At 45.3% G+C, this 18,798-nt stretch overlaps 1 protein-coding gene across 2 annotated transcripts in view; it reads left to right on the top strand.

Moving 5' to 3' along the window:
• The window catches only part of MANSC4 (MANSC domain containing 4), a 36,220-nt gene extending 18,187 nt beyond the window's left edge, over positions 1 to 18,033 (top strand). Inside the window, exons 2-3 of one of the 2 annotated variants that reach the window (XM_069228176.1) lie at positions 11,823 to 11,957; positions 17,040 to 18,033. In XM_069228176.1, coding sequence (XP_069084277.1) covers positions 11,823 to 11,957; positions 17,040 to 17,731 — 827 coding nt within the window. In that variant the 3' untranslated portion in view covers positions 17,732 to 18,033. The remainder of the gene's footprint in view (positions 1 to 11,822; positions 11,958 to 17,039) is intronic. The other variant, XM_069228177.1, reaches the window with a different exon arrangement.
• The last annotated feature ends 765 nt before the right edge of the window (positions 18,034 to 18,798 follow it).

Raw genomic sequence — 18,798 nt, 5'->3', positions numbered from 1 at the left:
GTTGGCTAGACCCAGAATGTGGTCTTGGTCTCAAATTCTAACAAGGTTTATCAGTACGCAGTGGTTGTGGCACGTCTGCAGTCTGCAAATGGTAAGATTCTTCTGTGTGCTTGGGTGGAGGTGCCTTTTTTACGTGGCCTGCATGAATCCAATTTTTGTACCCTTGACATTTCACGGCGGTGTTTGTTTTTAACAGTACCTGGGTCGGGCCCTTCCACCTTTATTGAAGGCATTTATTTCACTGGAAGTTCTTGGTGAAGACCAGGGACGGCTCCTCAGCAGTGGTGGAGGGGTGACACCCCCTGGTTGAGCCAGCAGATGAAAAATAAACCAATAGCTTGCTATTGTTTTTATTTTTCATTTTTCATCTGCTGGCTCAGCCATCAGGGAGGAGTGGGGCTGGGCCACATGGAGGTAGAAGGGGGAGGAGGGGAGAGTACACTGAGTGTGCAAGTGTGTTTGGCCGGCCATTTCAGGCCAGCCAAACAGACATGCGCACTTGGGTTTTTCTAGCCCGGTTGTATACACAGCCGAGGAGCGAGGAAGCAGGAGATGGCGGCGAAAGGTAAGTAGCTTCTTTTTCCTTTATTTAGGCCCTCATTATGAACACGGCGGTCCGTTCCGCACCGCCGGCGGTAGAAACCGCCAACAGAGGAGCGGTCCGGACCGCCAAATAATGAACCAAACGAAACTCACGCATCCCGCGCACCACCCACCGCCAGGAAAGGAGTCCCGCTGACGACGGCAGAGACCGCCCACAGGCCGTCCAAAAGGCCCAACCCGCCCATCAAATAATGAACCACCATTCCGCCGCCAGTTCCGGGGCGGGAACCACCACCACACAAAGCCAGGCGGAAAAGAAACAAATAGAAGGAAACACTCACCAGAGTTCAACAAAACGTGCAGCGGCAGCCATGGACAGAGAGCTGCAGATCATGCCAGCCTTGCTCCTTGCCATAAATCTACACGACCGAGACCGCTGACGAAGACGATGATGGTAAGTACCGCAACCTACGACACAAGGGAGGAAAGGGCAAAGTTACATACCCACCCACACGACCCACCCCGCAAAGCCCCCCAACCCTTCCCAGCAGCAATAGTCAGACACCCCACACCAAGAGGGACGTACCTGACCGAAGGCCACTGCAACTTGGCCATAGGACATACAATAGCACCACAGCCATAAATTATTTAAACAAACACCAGGGTGGAACTGCGTGCAGCCCAAACACAGGCCACACAGAAACTTTATTCAGTAGCTCACTGATCTATGATGATAACAGGGCCAATGGCCAGTCCATAAAAAGTCAATTTTCCTTGGCCACAACTGGCCACACCTGACTCCCACAAGTGCTGGGTACTCCACTCAACAGGGCACCATAGGGGGATCCAGGCACCTCACAGAATCAGGGGTATTTACGACAGGGGTGGGATTTTGACTTGCGTGAGGAGGTTAGAGGGGGGTGGGCTTCTCCTTTGAAGGGGGTGGGGGCTGTTTGGCTTGGGCGGAGCAGGATGCCTTAGGCTCTGAGCGGGCCTTCTTAACTGGAGAAGGGGCACGGAATGGGAAGGCTTGACCGGGGTGGGCTGCGATGTGGAAGGAGCGGAAAGGGCAAGGAGGTGGGCACGTTTCGGGTCAAGACGGGGTGGGTCAGTGGGTTCGAACAGGTCTACACGGGGAGGAAAAGTTTCTTGGGAGCAATTGGGGTGGGTGTGGATGAGGGCGTGGGAGTGGAGGCAGAGGGAGTTGATGTATGGGGTGTAGATGTGCATGTAGTGGGTGCCGGTGACTGCTCAGTATGCTGTGGTGTGGTGGATGTCTGATGGGTGGGTGTCTTGCTGCATTTGAGTGTTTTGGGAGGTGGGGGGGTGGACACAGAGGGAGAAGACAGACAGCTAGTGTGGATGTATGTTGGGTGGGTGTCTGCAAGTCGGGTGAGTGTGCTGCATGTGTCAACTACAGTGGAGGTGGTGAGTGCAGGTGTGGTGTATGGGGTGTATGTATTGCTGTCTGCTATTGTGGTGAGTGCAGGAAGAGGAGCAGTATCAGTGAGTGAAGGTGCAGTGGATGAGGGTGTGCATGTAGAGGGGACAGACAGGGATGCGGAAGAGGCGGGCACACTGGGGGAAGTGGATGTTGTTGTGTGTGCAGGTGTCTGTTGGCTGTGTGAATGCTTGTGGTGGGAGGTGTGGTGCTTGTGTTTGGAAGTGTGTTTTTTGTGTGTTGATGTGCTTGACTGCGTGTCTGAATGTGTGCCTTGGACGGGTGAAGGGAGTGGGGTGCTGGAAGGGGTAGAGGAGGTTGGAGGGGGGACGGAATGGCCAGGGAAACTGGCTGCCGTCCAAGAGGATGCCAGAGTCTGAAAAGAACTCTGCACGGCAGACACGGCACCGTGAATGCCATCCAGATAGGCATTAGTCTGCTGCACCTCTGATGCTAGCCCCTGGATGGCATTGACGATGGTTTTCTGCCCTACAGAGATGGTTCTCAGGAGGTCAATAGCCTCCTCTGTGAGGGCAGCAGGGCTGACTGGAGCAGGGGAGGAGGTGCCTGGGGCAAAGGAGACGCCCATCTTTCTGGGTGGGTGGGCACGGCCAACTTAGTGGGGAGCAGAAGGGAGGGCGCTGATGGTATGGGTGGTGGCGGAAGATCTCACGTCGTGATTTGTCCACTAGTGTCCGCCACCGCCGGAGGACCCCCATTGGAGGAGGTTTCAGAGTCACTACCCCCTGTGGTAGTAGCCTCCCCCGTGGAAGTCCCCTCGCCCTCCCACCCACTGGTCCCCTGGGCGTTCATTGTCTCTGCCTCCGAGGATCCGTGGGCCGCTGTCTCCCAACTAGCCGGTGCCTCAGCTCCCTCGCCTGATGTTGATGCTGTACCAGACACACAAAAGAGAACAGGGATGGTGAGACAAAACAGGAGAGACACTTGTAAGTAGCTGAATGCTGATACACAATGGCCAGACATACACCTACCCAGCAGACACACCCAACAGGCAGCACCGTGCACTAGGCCCATGACCATGGCCCTGACTACAGAGCAGTATAGTGACCTACACCCATATCCTGTCATTGCATTGAAGCTGAGGTAGGTGAAACCTGACAGGGACACCCCTACACCCTTTGGGGAGCAGACAGTAGCTGGACACCAGTCAAAAACCCTGCTCTAAGCACCATGAGCCCTATCGCACACACACTCATCCTTCCAGGCTGAGTACTCACCCCCTTTTAACTGCTGTGCAGCCTTCAAGCGCCCATCCAGGTCTGGGTACGCCACTGCAGGGATCCTTCGCATGAGGGGGGTCAGTGCCCGACTGGCACCCCTACCACGTTGGGAGGACTTCCCCAGCTGGGCCTCACTGATCTTCTGCGCCCAGCGCCGCAAGTCCTCCCACCTCTTATGACAGTGGGTGCTCTGCCGGTTGTAGACCCCCAGGGTTCATACCTCCTTGGCTATGGCATGAAAATGTGCCCTCTTCTGGTGGGCACTGACCTAGTAGGGAGACACAGAGAAGAAACACAGAGGTCAGGCACCTGCACGATGGCAATAGCTGGCTGATTGTTAGACATAGGACAGACAGTACTCCCAGACATGCAGGACAGTGGTACGCAGCATTCCATGCACCAAGCCCCATCCTGGCTCACAGGAGCGCACATCAGAGCAATCCACTCCATCCATTACACACACAGTGCCCCCCCAAACCCGGACTCTCCTGTACCTCTGGCCGGCAGTAGAGTCTGCCGTACAAGGGCAGGACCCCTTCCACCTGTTTCTTCAGTTCTTCCTGGGTGAAGGCCGGGGCCCTTTCCCCTACAGCACATCCATAGCCAGAGGCAGGCCACAGCAGTACAGAGTGGAGTACTTGTCCACACAGGGTCAGGGAGTCAAGTGATCACACGATGACGAACGCGCGTACGTTCCGCGGCAGAATGCACTGTCACCGACGGCAGCGATCATGATAAGCCAGGATTCCCCATTCGCATCCATGTTAGCCAATGAGGGTGCGAACAGCGGTCAACATCGCTGTATGCTGTGACGTCAACCGCTAGCGGTCTTGGGTCACTTCCACAACGAAGGGGCAGAACTACATTGGGCAGACATTTTGCCATCACCTATGCATCTTGAAATTCAATTTCCTCACAATGCTGGGCCTACTAGCCATATGAAGCACCTATGTCTCTATCCATAGAGTATATAAGCACACATAATTTACTCTGTTCCCTCTTAGTGATGTCAAAGTACATCGGTCAGGTTGCAGTTATTGTACAGACACTACTATGAAGAATGCAGTGAATGTGTTTAGCAAATATGCCAGTGTATGTGTGCACATGACTCCTTGTTCTTAACCCTCACAGGTACCGACCTTTGTGGCGTTGAAGGGCACCATCAGTGTACAGACCACTTGTGGATATGGGGACCATGGTGGAGCATCAGATCAATATCACTTACAGACTCATACGTGGAACTATTCAGGACCTATGTGCATTACTGGATCCTGCACTGACTCCCGGAAATCGTGATCAGCATGCCATTCCAACTGAGGTGCAGGTGCTCTCCGCACTCCATTTCCTGGCCACAGGCTCATTTCAATTGACAGTGGGCATGGGTGCTGGTTTCTCACAGCCAATGTTCAGCTAGGTACTTATAAGATTTCTGAATGCATTTGTACAACATCTGCAATCCTATGTGCGATTCCCCCAAAGTGCTGAGCTCCCTGCCATCAAGTCAGGCTTCTATGCCTTTGAAAACATTCCCCATGTTATTGGCGCCATCGATGGAACCCACATACCGATCATCCCCCCAAAAGTGAGTGAAAGGGTGTAGAGAAACAGGAAGAACTTTCACTCCTTGAACATCCAATTGGTATGTACAGCAGACCAGTACATATCCCATGTGAATGCCATTTTTCCGGGTTCAGTCCATGATTCATTTGTTTTGAGGAACAGTAGTGTGCCACAAAAGATGGAACAACTCCAAGAGGACAGAGGGTGGATCATAGGTAAGTGTGCCTGTCACTAACTGACACATTGCAGAAAAATTGCAATGACGACTCTGTATTGACCATTTCTCTAGGTGATTCTGGCTATCCAAACTTGCGTTGGATCCTGACACCAGTACTAGGAGGGTGATAGAGTGTAGTATAGGTCTCCTAAAGGCTAGATTACGGTGCCTACATACCTCTGGGGGTTCCCTGACCTATGGGCCTCATAAGGTGTGTAGGATAGTCGTGGCGTGCTGCATGCTGCACAACGTGGCATTGAGACATTCAATCCACCTTTTGGAGGTGGAGGGTGCTATAGGTCCTGATCTGTTACCTCAGAGAGGTGAGGAGAGTGATGGTGAGGATGAGGAAGGGGAAGATGTCAATTCCAGAAACCAACTGATACAACTCTACTTCCAATAACTGTCTGTGACTTCAGCCTGTATATGTGGTTAGTGACTGATACTGTAAGTGTGCCATGTCAACTAGGGGGAATTGGTCATGATATGCGAGTCATGGACCTCTTCAGCATGGTACAGACAGACAATATAAGCATTCCCTTCTTGACTATTTTGAAACACACTGTACCACCAGCATGCACAATTTGACAATAAAGTTTATCCCTGCCTGTTGCATCATTACTCCACTTTGTTCAACATTGAAGACGGGACAGTGTTACAGGTGAGATATGTTGTTTATTGGTGGAATACAGTGACAATCTTCAGGACAATGTATGACTCACTTAAGGTGTGTAGGTCTCAGCAGGGCCCTCACAGATGCCAACTTGGGAAACCAGTCCCATCACTGAGGTGCACACTGCAGGGGTCCACGCTGGACCCCTCACCACGGCGCTAGGCGCCGACTTGAGTGATTCATGGTCGTCATTAGTTTCGGCACCAGCTGTTAAAGCAGAATCTTCTTTTGTTCTAAATAAAGGAACAGTCAGTCAAAGAAGGTTTTTCAGCTGTAGGTTTATTTGTTTGCTGCAGTGTGATCTCTGTGTTGAGGGAACAGAGAGTCTACACATCACACAAAACAGCAAGCATATACATCTTTTACATTCACATAGACTACAATGCACAACAATGATCTCATCATGGAAACAGTAAAGGGCCAAGGGGGTCATTGACATTGTGAAGGTGGCCGGGAAGGCTCCCAGGCAAGTTTCCTGCTTGTGGTCAACAAAAACAGATACATTTCCCTTAGTTGACACATCTCAAAACATACATCTTGCCGTATCTCACCGTTAACCTTGGGAATGGAACAGAAAACTGAACTGGCATTCTTCAATCATGGGTGCACAGTTATACAATTTGTAGCCATTGACGTGCTTTCTTTGAAGCCTGATAACAGCAAACAGAATGTTTTTTTCTTCAAATATATTTTTATTAATTATTAACATTGCCAAGTAAATAGTCGGTGGCAATGTCTCCAGCTGCACCGCAATTGTTTATCAAAGAGGGGTTACAGTACAACAAATCAAAAAGGTACACTGTTCTACAGAAAAAAACAGAAATCCACCAGGCACTTCGCAAAACAGAAGCAAAAGCCCTCACACATCAATTTGATGTCATGCTTCATCATAGGGCATGCTTCGGGAAATGCGGCCGGCAGGTAGGTTCCCCATTGAGGACTACCATCCTTAATTAGGCGACTTTAGTTCTGGGTTGGCATTATCCCATGGAGCACCGTCCCACATAGAGGATGGCATACATCTACTTAGGTTGTTAGGTGCGTAGCTTTTTGAGTAATTTTACAATTTACACATTTTGGTATTTAGCACAGTGTAGGAGTCATATGTTTGATTTTGGTCCTGTTGAAACGCCATTTGATCCTTGGGGACTTCTGAGGCGTGAAACATGTTGACATTTTCTTTTTCACCCCTGTATCTCTTGGTTGAGTGGTGGAACATTATTTCCATTTCACTCCCTGGTAGTTTTTAACTTTGACCAAGACCCTCGACAATCAATAAAATTGAGGTTTGTGAGGTCCTTGAGCCAATTTTAATCTTTTTCTCTCTGACTGTAGGTCTAAATTTGCTCCTACATCTCTCTGATCACGGCACGCACGATCAGTTACGATCTCCGGCAAAGAGCCCCCTTGAGGGGCCCGTCAGACATTGCAGCGCCAGTCTGACAAGGAGCATGCCCTATGATGAAGCATGACATCCAATGGATGTGTGAGGGCTTTTGCTTCTGTTTTGCGAAGTGCCTAGTGTATTTCTGTTCTTTTCTGTGGAAGTGTACCTTTTTTATTTGTATGATAAATTGGGAGACTGTACACTGGACCAATTAATCTCCCTCTTCTGGTTAGATAGTTACAGTACAACAAACAGTACATCATATTTCAGTTAGAGAATCGACATCATATTTGTAGGCCCTGCCTCATACATTTGCATCAAAATTACCTGTCAAAGTCACAAGTATGTGTACAATAATCATCCAGCGAAGTTTATCTTGAGCATGTGTCATACACCCATAATATCAACCACACTTCAGGATGCAGTCGGCTGGCACCACTTGCCATAAGGCCTTCATATAGGTAATATGGGGAAGGGAACAAAACTTGGTGAAAGTACAAACTATAGAACTTGCCTGGTAGTTGCGGTTCAAGAACAGAGGGTAACCATGGCAAACCACTCATCAGGGACCTCTGACCAGGGGGGGGACCGCCGAAGTCGGAAGGAGGAGAGAGCGAAGGGCAAGCAACTGGAAATCAATGGCCTCTGAGCAATGCACTAAGGGTCTGTCCAGCGATCGCACTGGGTACATTTTCCATCATACCCATCAAGGACTCTGGGGATTTGAGGAGCAGATGGCTCTCGGATGGCATGGGAAGAAGTAATAGAGAAAGCCATGACTTTAAATGGTACGGAGTACTATCACAGTGTGGTGGGCTATACAGTAGCATATCACGCCGCTGTCCAGGGCAAACTCGCTGGGCTGGTCTCCTCACCCTCCCTGGGTGCTTTTTTGTCTATCAGTTTTAACATGTAGGTGTCCCAGAATGTCGTAGTCCTGCCACTACCCAGTGACCCTCGGTCTTGCTCCAATGCCGTAGCCTCCGCCGCAGCCCAGCAGGACACCACGTGTAACCAGTTCTCTACACTAGGGGGTTGGGGTGCTTTCCAAGACATAGCAATAAGTCTTTTAAATAATATAAGTGCAAGATTTGCGAATTTTAGATAGTGTGTGGTTCTCTTAGCTATCCCCAAGAGACAGAAGAGTGGGTCTAGTGGAAGGCGTACTTCTATGATATCCGACACGTGTTGCACTACCTGTGTCCATGCACTGTGCAACACTGGGCGTTTCCATGTCATATGTAAAAAGGTAGCATCTTCGTGGTTGCACCTCGGGCAGGAGCGGGAGGCTCCTGGAAACATACTACGTAGGCTATGGGGTGTCAGATAAGTTTGTTGGACATAATTGAATTGGGTATATTTCAATCTGGCTTTCCTTGAAACTTAATTCACATGCTCCAATGTCATCCTCCATTTCTGTTCTGTCCGATCCTTGCCCAAGCAGGTGTCCCATCTAGCCTTGTTACGGGCATGTGGCACACCCTGTGTCTCCCTAAGCGCTATGAAGAGATTAGTGACGCCCTTCTTTCTGAGCCCCTTGTTAGGATATAATGCAGCCCTTGATGTATTGTGGGCTCTGTGCAGCCTGATCGCCAGATTTTCCCCATCACTGACTGTATCGCTGCAAAAGCAAGGAACTGTCCTGCATCCAGGCCATATGCGTCATTCAAATTTGAAAAACTATGCAGCTCACCCTCTTCATAGAGGTCACCTAGGTGTGCAAGTCCACCCTCCCTCTAAGGATTAAAGTTATATATGTGATTAAGGTCTCGCAACTGTGGTATATCCCATATCGGGAGTTGAGGTGAGTAGGGGAGCAAATAGCGCCGCGGATGGACATAACAGGGCCAAGCCAACTTTGCTGTCCGCAGTAGTAAACCCAACTCTGCATCGGGTGCACCCTGTGTGAGAAGCCATCTTAATACCTCTCCCTTTCTTCCACTGCCCGCACCATGTACCCCTCCATTGGTTGATCACCAGTCAACCAAAGCATCAGCTACTTGAGCTGAGCTGCCGCATAATATCGTTCTGTGTCTGGCACCGCCATACCTCCTTCGGCCAAGGGAAGCTGGAGTGTCTGCAGGGATACCCTCTTACGTCCAGACCCCCATATAAGCGCTGCTAGCAGACCTCGTATGGTCTTAAAAATAGTCTTCCCAAGAGGAACCGGCAATGCCAGAAACAAATAGAGCAATCTGGGAGGAACCAACATTTTGGCAATGGCCGCTCTGCCCGTAGGGGAGAGGGGCAGGTGTGCCCAGAAGGATAGAGATTGTCTAGCAGAGGTCAGGGCCTTACCATAGTTGCCCTCCGTCAAATCTATCTCAGAATGATAAACTTTGACCCCTAAATAACGGAAGGTCCGGGCAGCCCAAACAAGGCGCTCTCCACTCGGTAATAGGCCTGCCACATCACTGGCCTTACGTAGGGGGAAGGCACAGGACTTAGCCCAATTTACATGCAAGCCCGCCACTTCCCCAAAATGGTCTGAAATAGTAAATAAATCCAGAAGAGCTCCGGTAATCTCGCCTAAATAAATTAAGACATCATCCGCATATAGGGAAGTGACATACCATCGTCAGTCCACCCAAATTCCCCAATCTATTTCCTTCATTCGCAATTGTGCTGCTAATGGCTCCATAGCCAGTGCGAAAAGCATCGGTGAAAGAGAACAATCCTGTCTCGTCCTCATTTTGAATGGAGAACAGCAAACAGAAATATGTAACAGATAAGCACTTCCCTAGTGATCTCTGCCCTTGTCGGGGAACATTCTGCGGTGGAAGCATTCCTTAGTGCACCCAATCTGGTTGACACTTTCCATGAACTCAAGCAAACTTCAGCAAGAAAAAGAATGCATTTCTCTATGCAAAGAAAAGCGTGTTTAAATACAAAGATGGCTTCTACATAATATAAAATGGCTTTCTCAGTCGTTTGTGTTCTTTCAAGTTTGTCTTATCACCCTGAATCACCATTGTGCCATTATCATGGACATTTATTAAATGTTTCTGGTGCTAGCTCAAAAGGTCAGTACGAACACTTTTCCCTAATTGTTTCACATTAATTCTTTCTGAAAGATGCAAAGAGAATATAATCACAAGGCTAAATGGAGAAAGGAAGGCAATAGCAGTTTGGGAGGTGAGTACGAGAAGCACGAGCACCAGTAAAAGGATTACAAATTGAGACCATGCAGAGTTTGGCAGACCCAAGGTGATGAATAGGAAGTTAATGGCAGATTCCGTGTCCAAGAAGATCAAGGTCAGCACCATGCTAGGCTTTATGACCAGCGTTATGTTGTGCACATAACCATTCAGTTTCCATAATTTGAGAACATTAAGTGAGGTCTAGGATCATTTTTGCACAATGCTCATATTAATTTAATGGCAATACTGCTTGTAATTTCAAGGGTGTTAATACTTGTGCTGTGTGCAGCAGTGCTACTTATCATGCTAGATTATTTCTTAAACTATTGGTGATAATATTGCTCATGCTGATTGAAGCCCCCTAAGTGCCAAGTGTTGACGAATTGCATTGTTGAAGACTTGTTTTCAGCGTCTTGTGCTCACTGTGATATTACTACTTTTATGGTATTTGGCTTGGACTATATCAGACCTTATTGTGTTGTCATGGCTGCTGCTGTTTTTTTCCCCAATCTATTTTATTTTGCGTTGTATACAACCTGTTCATATCTTAAATCTTAACAGTGAAACATTAACACCTCCTTGACGGCAATCGTCCATCCCTTGACGAAGGAGCATATTTCCATAGTCCAACAAGTCTTTGCTTCCAGGGGTCTGGGTCCATTCCTCCAGTAGACATGCGGTCTCTTTTTGACCCTCGTTGTCCCTTTCCTCCGTTACATGGATCCCAATTATTCATCTGTGTCTGGCTCCGAGCCCAACCTTGTAGGTTGTCTCACCCGTCAGGTTTCTCCGAGGGCCCCCATACTTTAGTGAATTGCAGTGTGCAAGAGGTACCTCTTAATGCACATCCCTTTAGGCATTGATTTGTATCATCTCTACCCATTGCATACAGTCTTGTTCTTTCTGTAGCTCTGCGAATGTTGCCTTCCCAATATCGCTCCATATGCCCCCTAACTTTGAGAGGCCCAACATGTCCCATTTTCAAGAACCTTCTGCAGGAGGTCATGACCTCTGCATCTCATAGTGGTGTCTCTAAATTTCAATCTGCCTAAAAATCCTGTCCTCTGGGTCGCCAATCCACAGACCTTGATTGCCATTGCTGTTGGGATCGGCATGGCTATCAGTTTTTCCCTCCCATATAGTTGTCTAACAAACCCCTCCGGGTCCGTCCCCCTAAGGGCCTCCATCAGGGCTGACTCAGTCTGTTTCTCAAAGGACCAGTCATTAACTGCCAGTGATTGGGTCACCCAATAGTAGAAGCATAAGACTGGCAGGGCAATACCTCCATCTTTCTTTAATTGTAAGCAGATATAGTCCTGATGGACTAAGGGGTGGAGTTCTCAACCCCGTAGGTGCTTCCAGAGAAGGGTTACTTTAAAGCTTTTTTGACATTTTTTTTAAATGTGGGATTCCAACATTGTTTGAAAAAAAAACATGCAATGGCCACTATCAACCTGAAAGGTGTGATTTCAGCAACCTCTGGATTAGTGGTCAGTCGGCATTTCTAGATTGAGTTACCGCCTCAACAGTAGCAAAGAACAAGATGGCATGGAGCTGCACTGTACTCAAATGCAACATCTGTGGACTCAAGCATGTATATTTCTTTTTATTTTATTCTAGTCTCCTGCAACCTGGCTGTTTTCTATTATGAAACAACCCATTCCACCAATAACTGCCTTCACGTGCACTGCCCAACTCTAGAGAGCTGCATCATAAGGAACAAGAACAATGTCATTTTGTACAACATCACCATAGGTGAGATACTTGATTATTATTTATGATTAATAGCGATGTTATTTATTTAGATGCAAACTGCGACACTAGGTCCACTGTTTGGAAGAACACAAAATCTGAGCAATTTATTTAGTAACTCACTCTTGATTTGGTTCTTCTTGAATAGAAATTGGCCAACATTCAGAAATGAGTCACTAGAAATTGTCTTTGGGGGTATCTTGATGCCATTGCAATATACTGCATTCATAAAACGAAAGGGCACTTGTTGCAAATTGATTAAGGCAATGGCTGCAAGAGAATTGTTCTCTGGTTCTATTCAGTGTTCAAGCTGAACTTGCAAATGTCCTGGTTGACATAGTTATATTGATTGTTTCACTCTTGTGCCATGCGGAGCCCACATTTAATTGATAGTGCATCTGTTGTCCATCTGTCTTTTGAACAGTGTCATGGAAATAAAGCACTACATCCCAGGAACACAAAACCACACAATGCACTGCATCCCGGGGATACTAATGTAACTCACTGCTTTCAAGAGACACTAGGCCACCATGTTGCACTATATCAACCACAGTACATTGCTTACTAGGATGTTGAACCACCTGCCCTACATCTTGTGAGCAATGATTAGCCACCAAACACTGAGTTAATAGCCCTTATCCACACTACCACAGTTTAATGCAAAATAAGGATCTTAACACACCACAGTGTGCACTGCAATATAGGAACACTAAACTACCACACTGGACCACGTTCTTGGGACACAATCCCACCACACTGTAATACATTCTAGAACACTAACCAACCACAATTCACAGCACCCCACAAACCCTAATCCTCCCCAATGCACCACATGCCAGTGTCTCGACTCGCTAACCTGACACTTTACTCCATGTTAGGGACACTTGTTCTCCTTTAAACTGGTGTACCTGTGCATAATTAATCTAGTTTATAGTTTTAATGGTTCTAATTTGGTAAACGCAGGAAGCCTACTTGTCTGTTTATTTATGAAGAATGAGTGACCTGCCAATTGTGGCTCCAACGTGTGTGACTCCAGGTGCAACCAGACATTTGTCCTGAAGATAGGGAAATAGACATGGAAATGAAGCATATTCTTGAAGGGCTTTTATTAAACTTTGAGCAGTACATTTTTCAGGCAGTGGTAGACAGTGGAAAGATTGCGAAAAAAACAGGTTGTGTGATATTTTCACACCTTCTCCCTTGGCACCTTCTATAGGCAGCCTTGATCTCCTTATTGGTGGCTTCAAAGACAAAAATGTAATATTGCCTTGCTTTGCAGCTGGTCCTGGGAAGTGAGAAGTGAAGACAGCTGCATTTGAGGATTCTGTAATTTGGTCAAGATTGTAAGGATTATGACCACGAGTGATTAATGGAGACTGAATAATGGATCAATTAGAGTCATTGCTCAATTTAAATGTTACAGAGAATAGTTGAGCTCGGGAAGCCTCAACTGAACACAGAACAGCAGTGAGAAAGACCATGAAGATATTGTTTTGATCTTATTCCCTGAAGGCAAGTGGATCACTAGGAGTCACACCAGGGCAGGATGCATTCAAACATCTTGAGAAATGCTGAGTAGTGGGTGAAGTTGTAGGAACAAGGAGTAGGGTACACTATCAAACACAGCCATAGGATAATGCAACAGTAAGATAATGACATGATCCTTGTAGATATTAGGTAGAACAGTGTTGCAGATGTAGAGAAATGCAGTCTCTGGGTTGCGGCTTATGAGAAGTTGAAGCTGTGGTAAAGTAATTCATTTTAGAATTATGATCTATTGAATGAATTATGTTTTAAGTTTGTTCTGTCAAGATTCGATTTAAGACTATAAGAGGAATTTATTTATAAATGTATTTGATTGCAATGGACTAACATGTTGCCCCGCTTGCTTCGAAGCTCGGGTAAATAGATACATCTTAAGTAATCTTTTCAGAAAGAGAGAAGGAGGAAAATTCACCGGCACATCGATGGAGACAAAAAGGCAGAGCATCTCGCTTGTCTAAAGGGACCTGGTCCCTTCAGAGAACGGAGGAAGGAGGTCCAAATGGAGGAAGTCCGTGAAATAAATGTGTCTTTGAAAGGGGTTGTCTTCAAAGCCTTTTTAAGGGTTGTTAAATTGGCTATCGATTTCAGATGAAGATTCCAGAGGTTACAGGTGTGGGCTTCCTTTACTCTAATCATTTTCCTACATGTTTTTTGTCTTCTATTTGGTGGGCTGGATGGAGTAAATTAAATTTGTTATTGGATCTGATGGCTTGCTGTAGGTTTTAAAGGGGGATCATGGCTTGGAAGCATTTGAAACCTTCTCCCAAACATAGCTACCATGGCCGCTGAGCATCACAAAGATGAGCAAGAGCACAATTTAACTATTTTTCTAAATAGTATTTTAAAGTTCTAGATGAACCAGCATTACACTATCAAATCAGCCTAGCTTAAACATTGCAATATAGTCACGTGTGTATTTGACCATGTGTTTATTTGGCTAAGTACTTTCCTTATCACCCTCATCTACCATCATTTGCTAATTATTTTCACCTCCAAAAGGACCGTTTTCTGAATGAGATCTATTCAGTGATTCATTGTACGTATGGTGTTTGTAAAGCAAAAGCCCAGCTAAAAGGCAGGTGAGCACTGAACGGAGTCAAAAGCAAAAACATAGTCCAAGTGATAGCTGTTTCTTAAACAAAAGTGAACTGTCACAGTGTCATTATGTGGTGTTCTTTGAAGATATGTCTTCTGCTGTTTCCCACATTGAAGCAGGCTTGAGGCAGTGCTGAAGGATTTAGGGATGTCATTCCAGACCCTTGGTGCATTTACATTTATGCACTTATATACAACATTTATATTCCAGGTGTGGTCCAGCCTTATTAATATGTGTGGTACATTTGAATGAATGAATATGTATGTAACCATTACGGTTACTAAGAGTTTACAGATAAGTCTATTGGTCAATCATTAGACTGATTTAACAATATTCATTACATGTTCACTTTTAATGAAAGCTGTGTTCCGCTGATTTATAATTATGGCTCTCAGTTTTTAACATTTTCGTCTGTATTTATCCACATTTATTTTTTTGGGTAATTTTATTTGTATTCATCCATATTTATTTTGTGAATAAGTTAATTAGTACTGCATATATTTCCACATTTATTTAACCAATAAATGTGCATTCATACTTTGATGCCTATCTAATTTTAGCACATTTAGCAGCCAAGTATAATAAACTATAAAGCCACTTGAAAGTATTTGCATAACAGCACAAACGAATGTTCGGCTGCACAGTCATTTAAGGACATTTATTGTGTTTTTAACTCCGTATGCTCTCAATCTGCATGACTATTGGCTGGGAATTCATCAACAACAAGGAAAGCCACTCATAACATGCTCAATTTTCTGTATTTTTCCACTTTTAAAAATAAATATAGACTGGAAACACATTGTTTTCCATCATCATTTATCTGTAAATATCAGTAAAAACTGAAAAACTGGGAGCCTTATTTATAATACTGTAATGTGCATCCATTTAGATTTGCAAGTTAATTTAGCTTGAAATTAGGCCATAGCTGAAATTGTTTGCTTTAACGCTGCCAGTATACCATTTTCTCTTCTCTGGAGGTGTGATATTGTGCTTCTCATTAGCTAGAGAAAGGCTTATTGTTATGTATTAGACTGCTTATAGTGAAGCCAGAGAGACAAAGGTTGTCACAGAATGTGGAACAACGATGGTGAGAGAAAGCCTCCTGTTCGCGATTTACCAGGAAGATGCAGCACTCAAAGACAGAAAATGTGTACCTAATTGTGTGGATAGGAGAACTTGGGGGATATGTCGACTCCCCTTAAGTGTGGTTATGGGATTGGCTCTCAGTGGTGGAAATTAGATATGGATGTTTTGGAAACTGTTAGTTGTACTTTTAATTGGTGTTTCATAGTTAGACTTCATCCTAACTTTGAGAGAGAGCAGATCTTTGTGCTGGGTTTCTGGATTGTAAAACTTTATGCTGAACACACTTATATTTTTCGTTGAACTTCTCTACTGAAGATCGAAACCATGCTGACACCTTCTACACTTCCTCGTTAAATATCCCCTTTAGAATTTCTCTGTTCTAAGCTTAGGTTTAGGTTAGATAGGGAAAGTTTATGGTATAACTGATTGCTTCTATCTGTTTCCTCTGCATTGTGGTTGTTACCATTTTATTACAACTTAACTTACTGGCACATTTTGTTCTCCAGACTGTATATTTATATTTTTTTAATCTGTTTCAGTGTTGCATATATACTGGTTGGATTAATAACTCTTTTTCCAAGCTATTCCATAATTTTATGCTTTCATTTTTGTACTTTTTTCTCTTCTTTTTAAAAGATTCCATTTACAGCAATTGAAACGGTCCCTTTTCAACTACTTAATTTCTTGGAATTTGTTGTTATATTTTAAAATTATTTTATGCTATAGAGTTTGTCTCTCTCACTAAATCCAGTAGACGTATGAGTGCATCGTTTGTGGTACAGTTTTATGTTTGCACATTGAATTGCAAAACTGAATGTACTTTACAGTTCTACTTAAGCCTGGACTGAAGAAACCCACCGATTGTTTGCTGCTGCTTTGTGTGTTGGGAGTTTGATTGAACTCAGATAGCATCATCTCTTTCTTTTCACAAACTGGCACTCATTTACCTGCACCTTTACTATGGGTATCAGTTTCTGCAGGACAAATGGGCTCTTTATTTCCTTCAGTGTCTTTACTCCACTGATGGGACATAGCACAAAAGAGATTGGAGAATTATTTGACGTGCTTCAAACTCTGTTCTTGACATTTGCACACCTCAACACTTTTAATTAAGGATTTTCAACATATAATATAAGACTCAATTTTGTAATTGAGGTGACAAGCAGTATCCATAGTAAAGATTAAAACATTATTTAGGGAAAAGGCACATTTTTGTGACTCGAAGATTATGCATATTGGAGTATTTATGGCAAAAATCCACGACAATGGGAATTTAATTCTAATTTCTGGTCATATATTACTGCTGTTGCCAAAGCTGCTTTTCACTATTTCATGTCCGTGTTTGTTTTGTTTTCTAGGTGTTGATCCAGACCTGCTTGTGTTTGAGAGGATGTCCTTCAAGGACTTAAATCCTCGCTCCTCTTTTCCTAAATGGGAACGGCAGAACTCCTCAAAGACTGCAGAATGCGAAAAATGTCAACATGCTCAGCTCACATCCATGACTCTCTCTTTGCAGACTTCTCCCCTGAGCCCAACCGGGGAGACTGACCGCAGTCTTAACCATGATGGCAGTGGCACAGTCCAAAAGATGCGGCTCACAACGGACTCATGGCAACCGTCTGTTCCCCACAGCCATGTCATTGAACAGACCCTTGTCTCATCAGAAGGTACCAAGTGGACTACAAGTTCTGTTAACCCTGTTCCTTTCTCCACATTGACATCATCAGACAACAAATCGCTATCTCAAATGCCAAACCTTGCCCATCTAAACAGCAGCAAGCAGCACCTGAATGAAACCAAAGGGTACAGTGGCAGGAACCAGTCAACGGACAGTGAGCATGGAGGTCATAAACCTGTTTGGATAGGCGCTTCAGGCAAATGGCTGTTGCCTGTGGTCCTCTGCTGTTCTATTACCTTTGTCTGTTGCTGTGGTCTTCTTCTAGCTGTGGGCCACCGGAGGAAAAGAACAGGCCACTATCGGCCAGTGAAAAAGGTAGAGCTTGGGCCAAGGAAGTTTATAAAGTACTCCATTATAAAAGGCCGCTTGTAAAATGTGAATGTGATACCGCATGGTTGTAGGTCTTCAGAAGCAGATGGATCATAGGAACCAAGAAAAAACTGTGGTGCTAGGTCACAAGGATTAGACTTGCAAAATCTAAAGCATGGAACATGAGGTGGGAGATGACCGTATTTAGATTTCTTTCTTTCATTTTTACCGAATACACAGCATTCATATGCAATTCCCAGGAAAACTATCCTTTTGAGGCACATGCTTCAGTGGTGCAAATCAGTTGGCACAACGGACTACATGTTGAGAAAGTTCATCCTTTATAAAAGTTATTATTCCCAGTTTTTCCTTAGCTGCATGATACTTTAAATATTAACTTGTAAGAAATATGTTCTCATGTTGCATCTAGGGCCTGCTGCTTTTAGTAAAGTGTACAAATTTGTTTTTAAAAGTGCTGCGACTGAGCCGCAATTCTGAATATTGCCATATGGGTGATTTCCGCGACACGTTACGGAGGTGCAAAAAATGATCATGTTAATTTAGTATGCTCATTTCCATGCCCTCTGAAGCACTTGAATGCACAATTAAGCTTGCAGCAAGACACTGCATATGCCTCAACTCCTAAAACCCTTGCAGAGTCTTAGGCAGTTGTAGAGTGATCCTACTAGCGGTCTGTTTGCAGAAAGCCTATTGTCGGCTTACCAAGAACTTATAGTGGGCTTAAAGCCTTGCTTTGCTTGCTTCTTATTTGATGGCTTACCTTGTCCAGTTTGTTTGTATCTCCCCCTTAAGCATAGCCTGTGTGCTTCCACAGCTCACTTTAAGGGACCAACTTTATATTGAGAGTGCATGTTTTCCAGCTGTCACCCTCATGTGCTTCTTTCTCCCCTCTCCTACACTCCCTGTTGCGCATGTCGGGGTGCTCTCCATTCTCCCTTGTGTTCTCGTCCTCTTGTGAGTCTTCCCCGCTCTCTTGTTTCGCCCTCTCGTGTGCTTTTTTACCCTTACTGCCCCCCCACCCCCCACATCTTGCACCAGCATTAGCATCCCCTCCTTTTTTTTTGTAACTTTATTTTGGAAGACAAGGAAGCAAATTCCTGCTGATCCTT

This window comes from Pleurodeles waltl, chromosome 4_1, assembly GCF_031143425.1.
Source record: "Pleurodeles waltl isolate 20211129_DDA chromosome 4_1, aPleWal1.hap1.20221129, whole genome shotgun sequence".
In the NCBI taxonomy this organism is placed as follows: domain Eukaryota; kingdom Metazoa; phylum Chordata; class Amphibia; order Caudata; family Salamandridae; genus Pleurodeles; species Pleurodeles waltl.
Note: the sequence above shows the minus strand (reverse complement) of the source record. Positions and strands in the feature narration are given on the sequence as shown.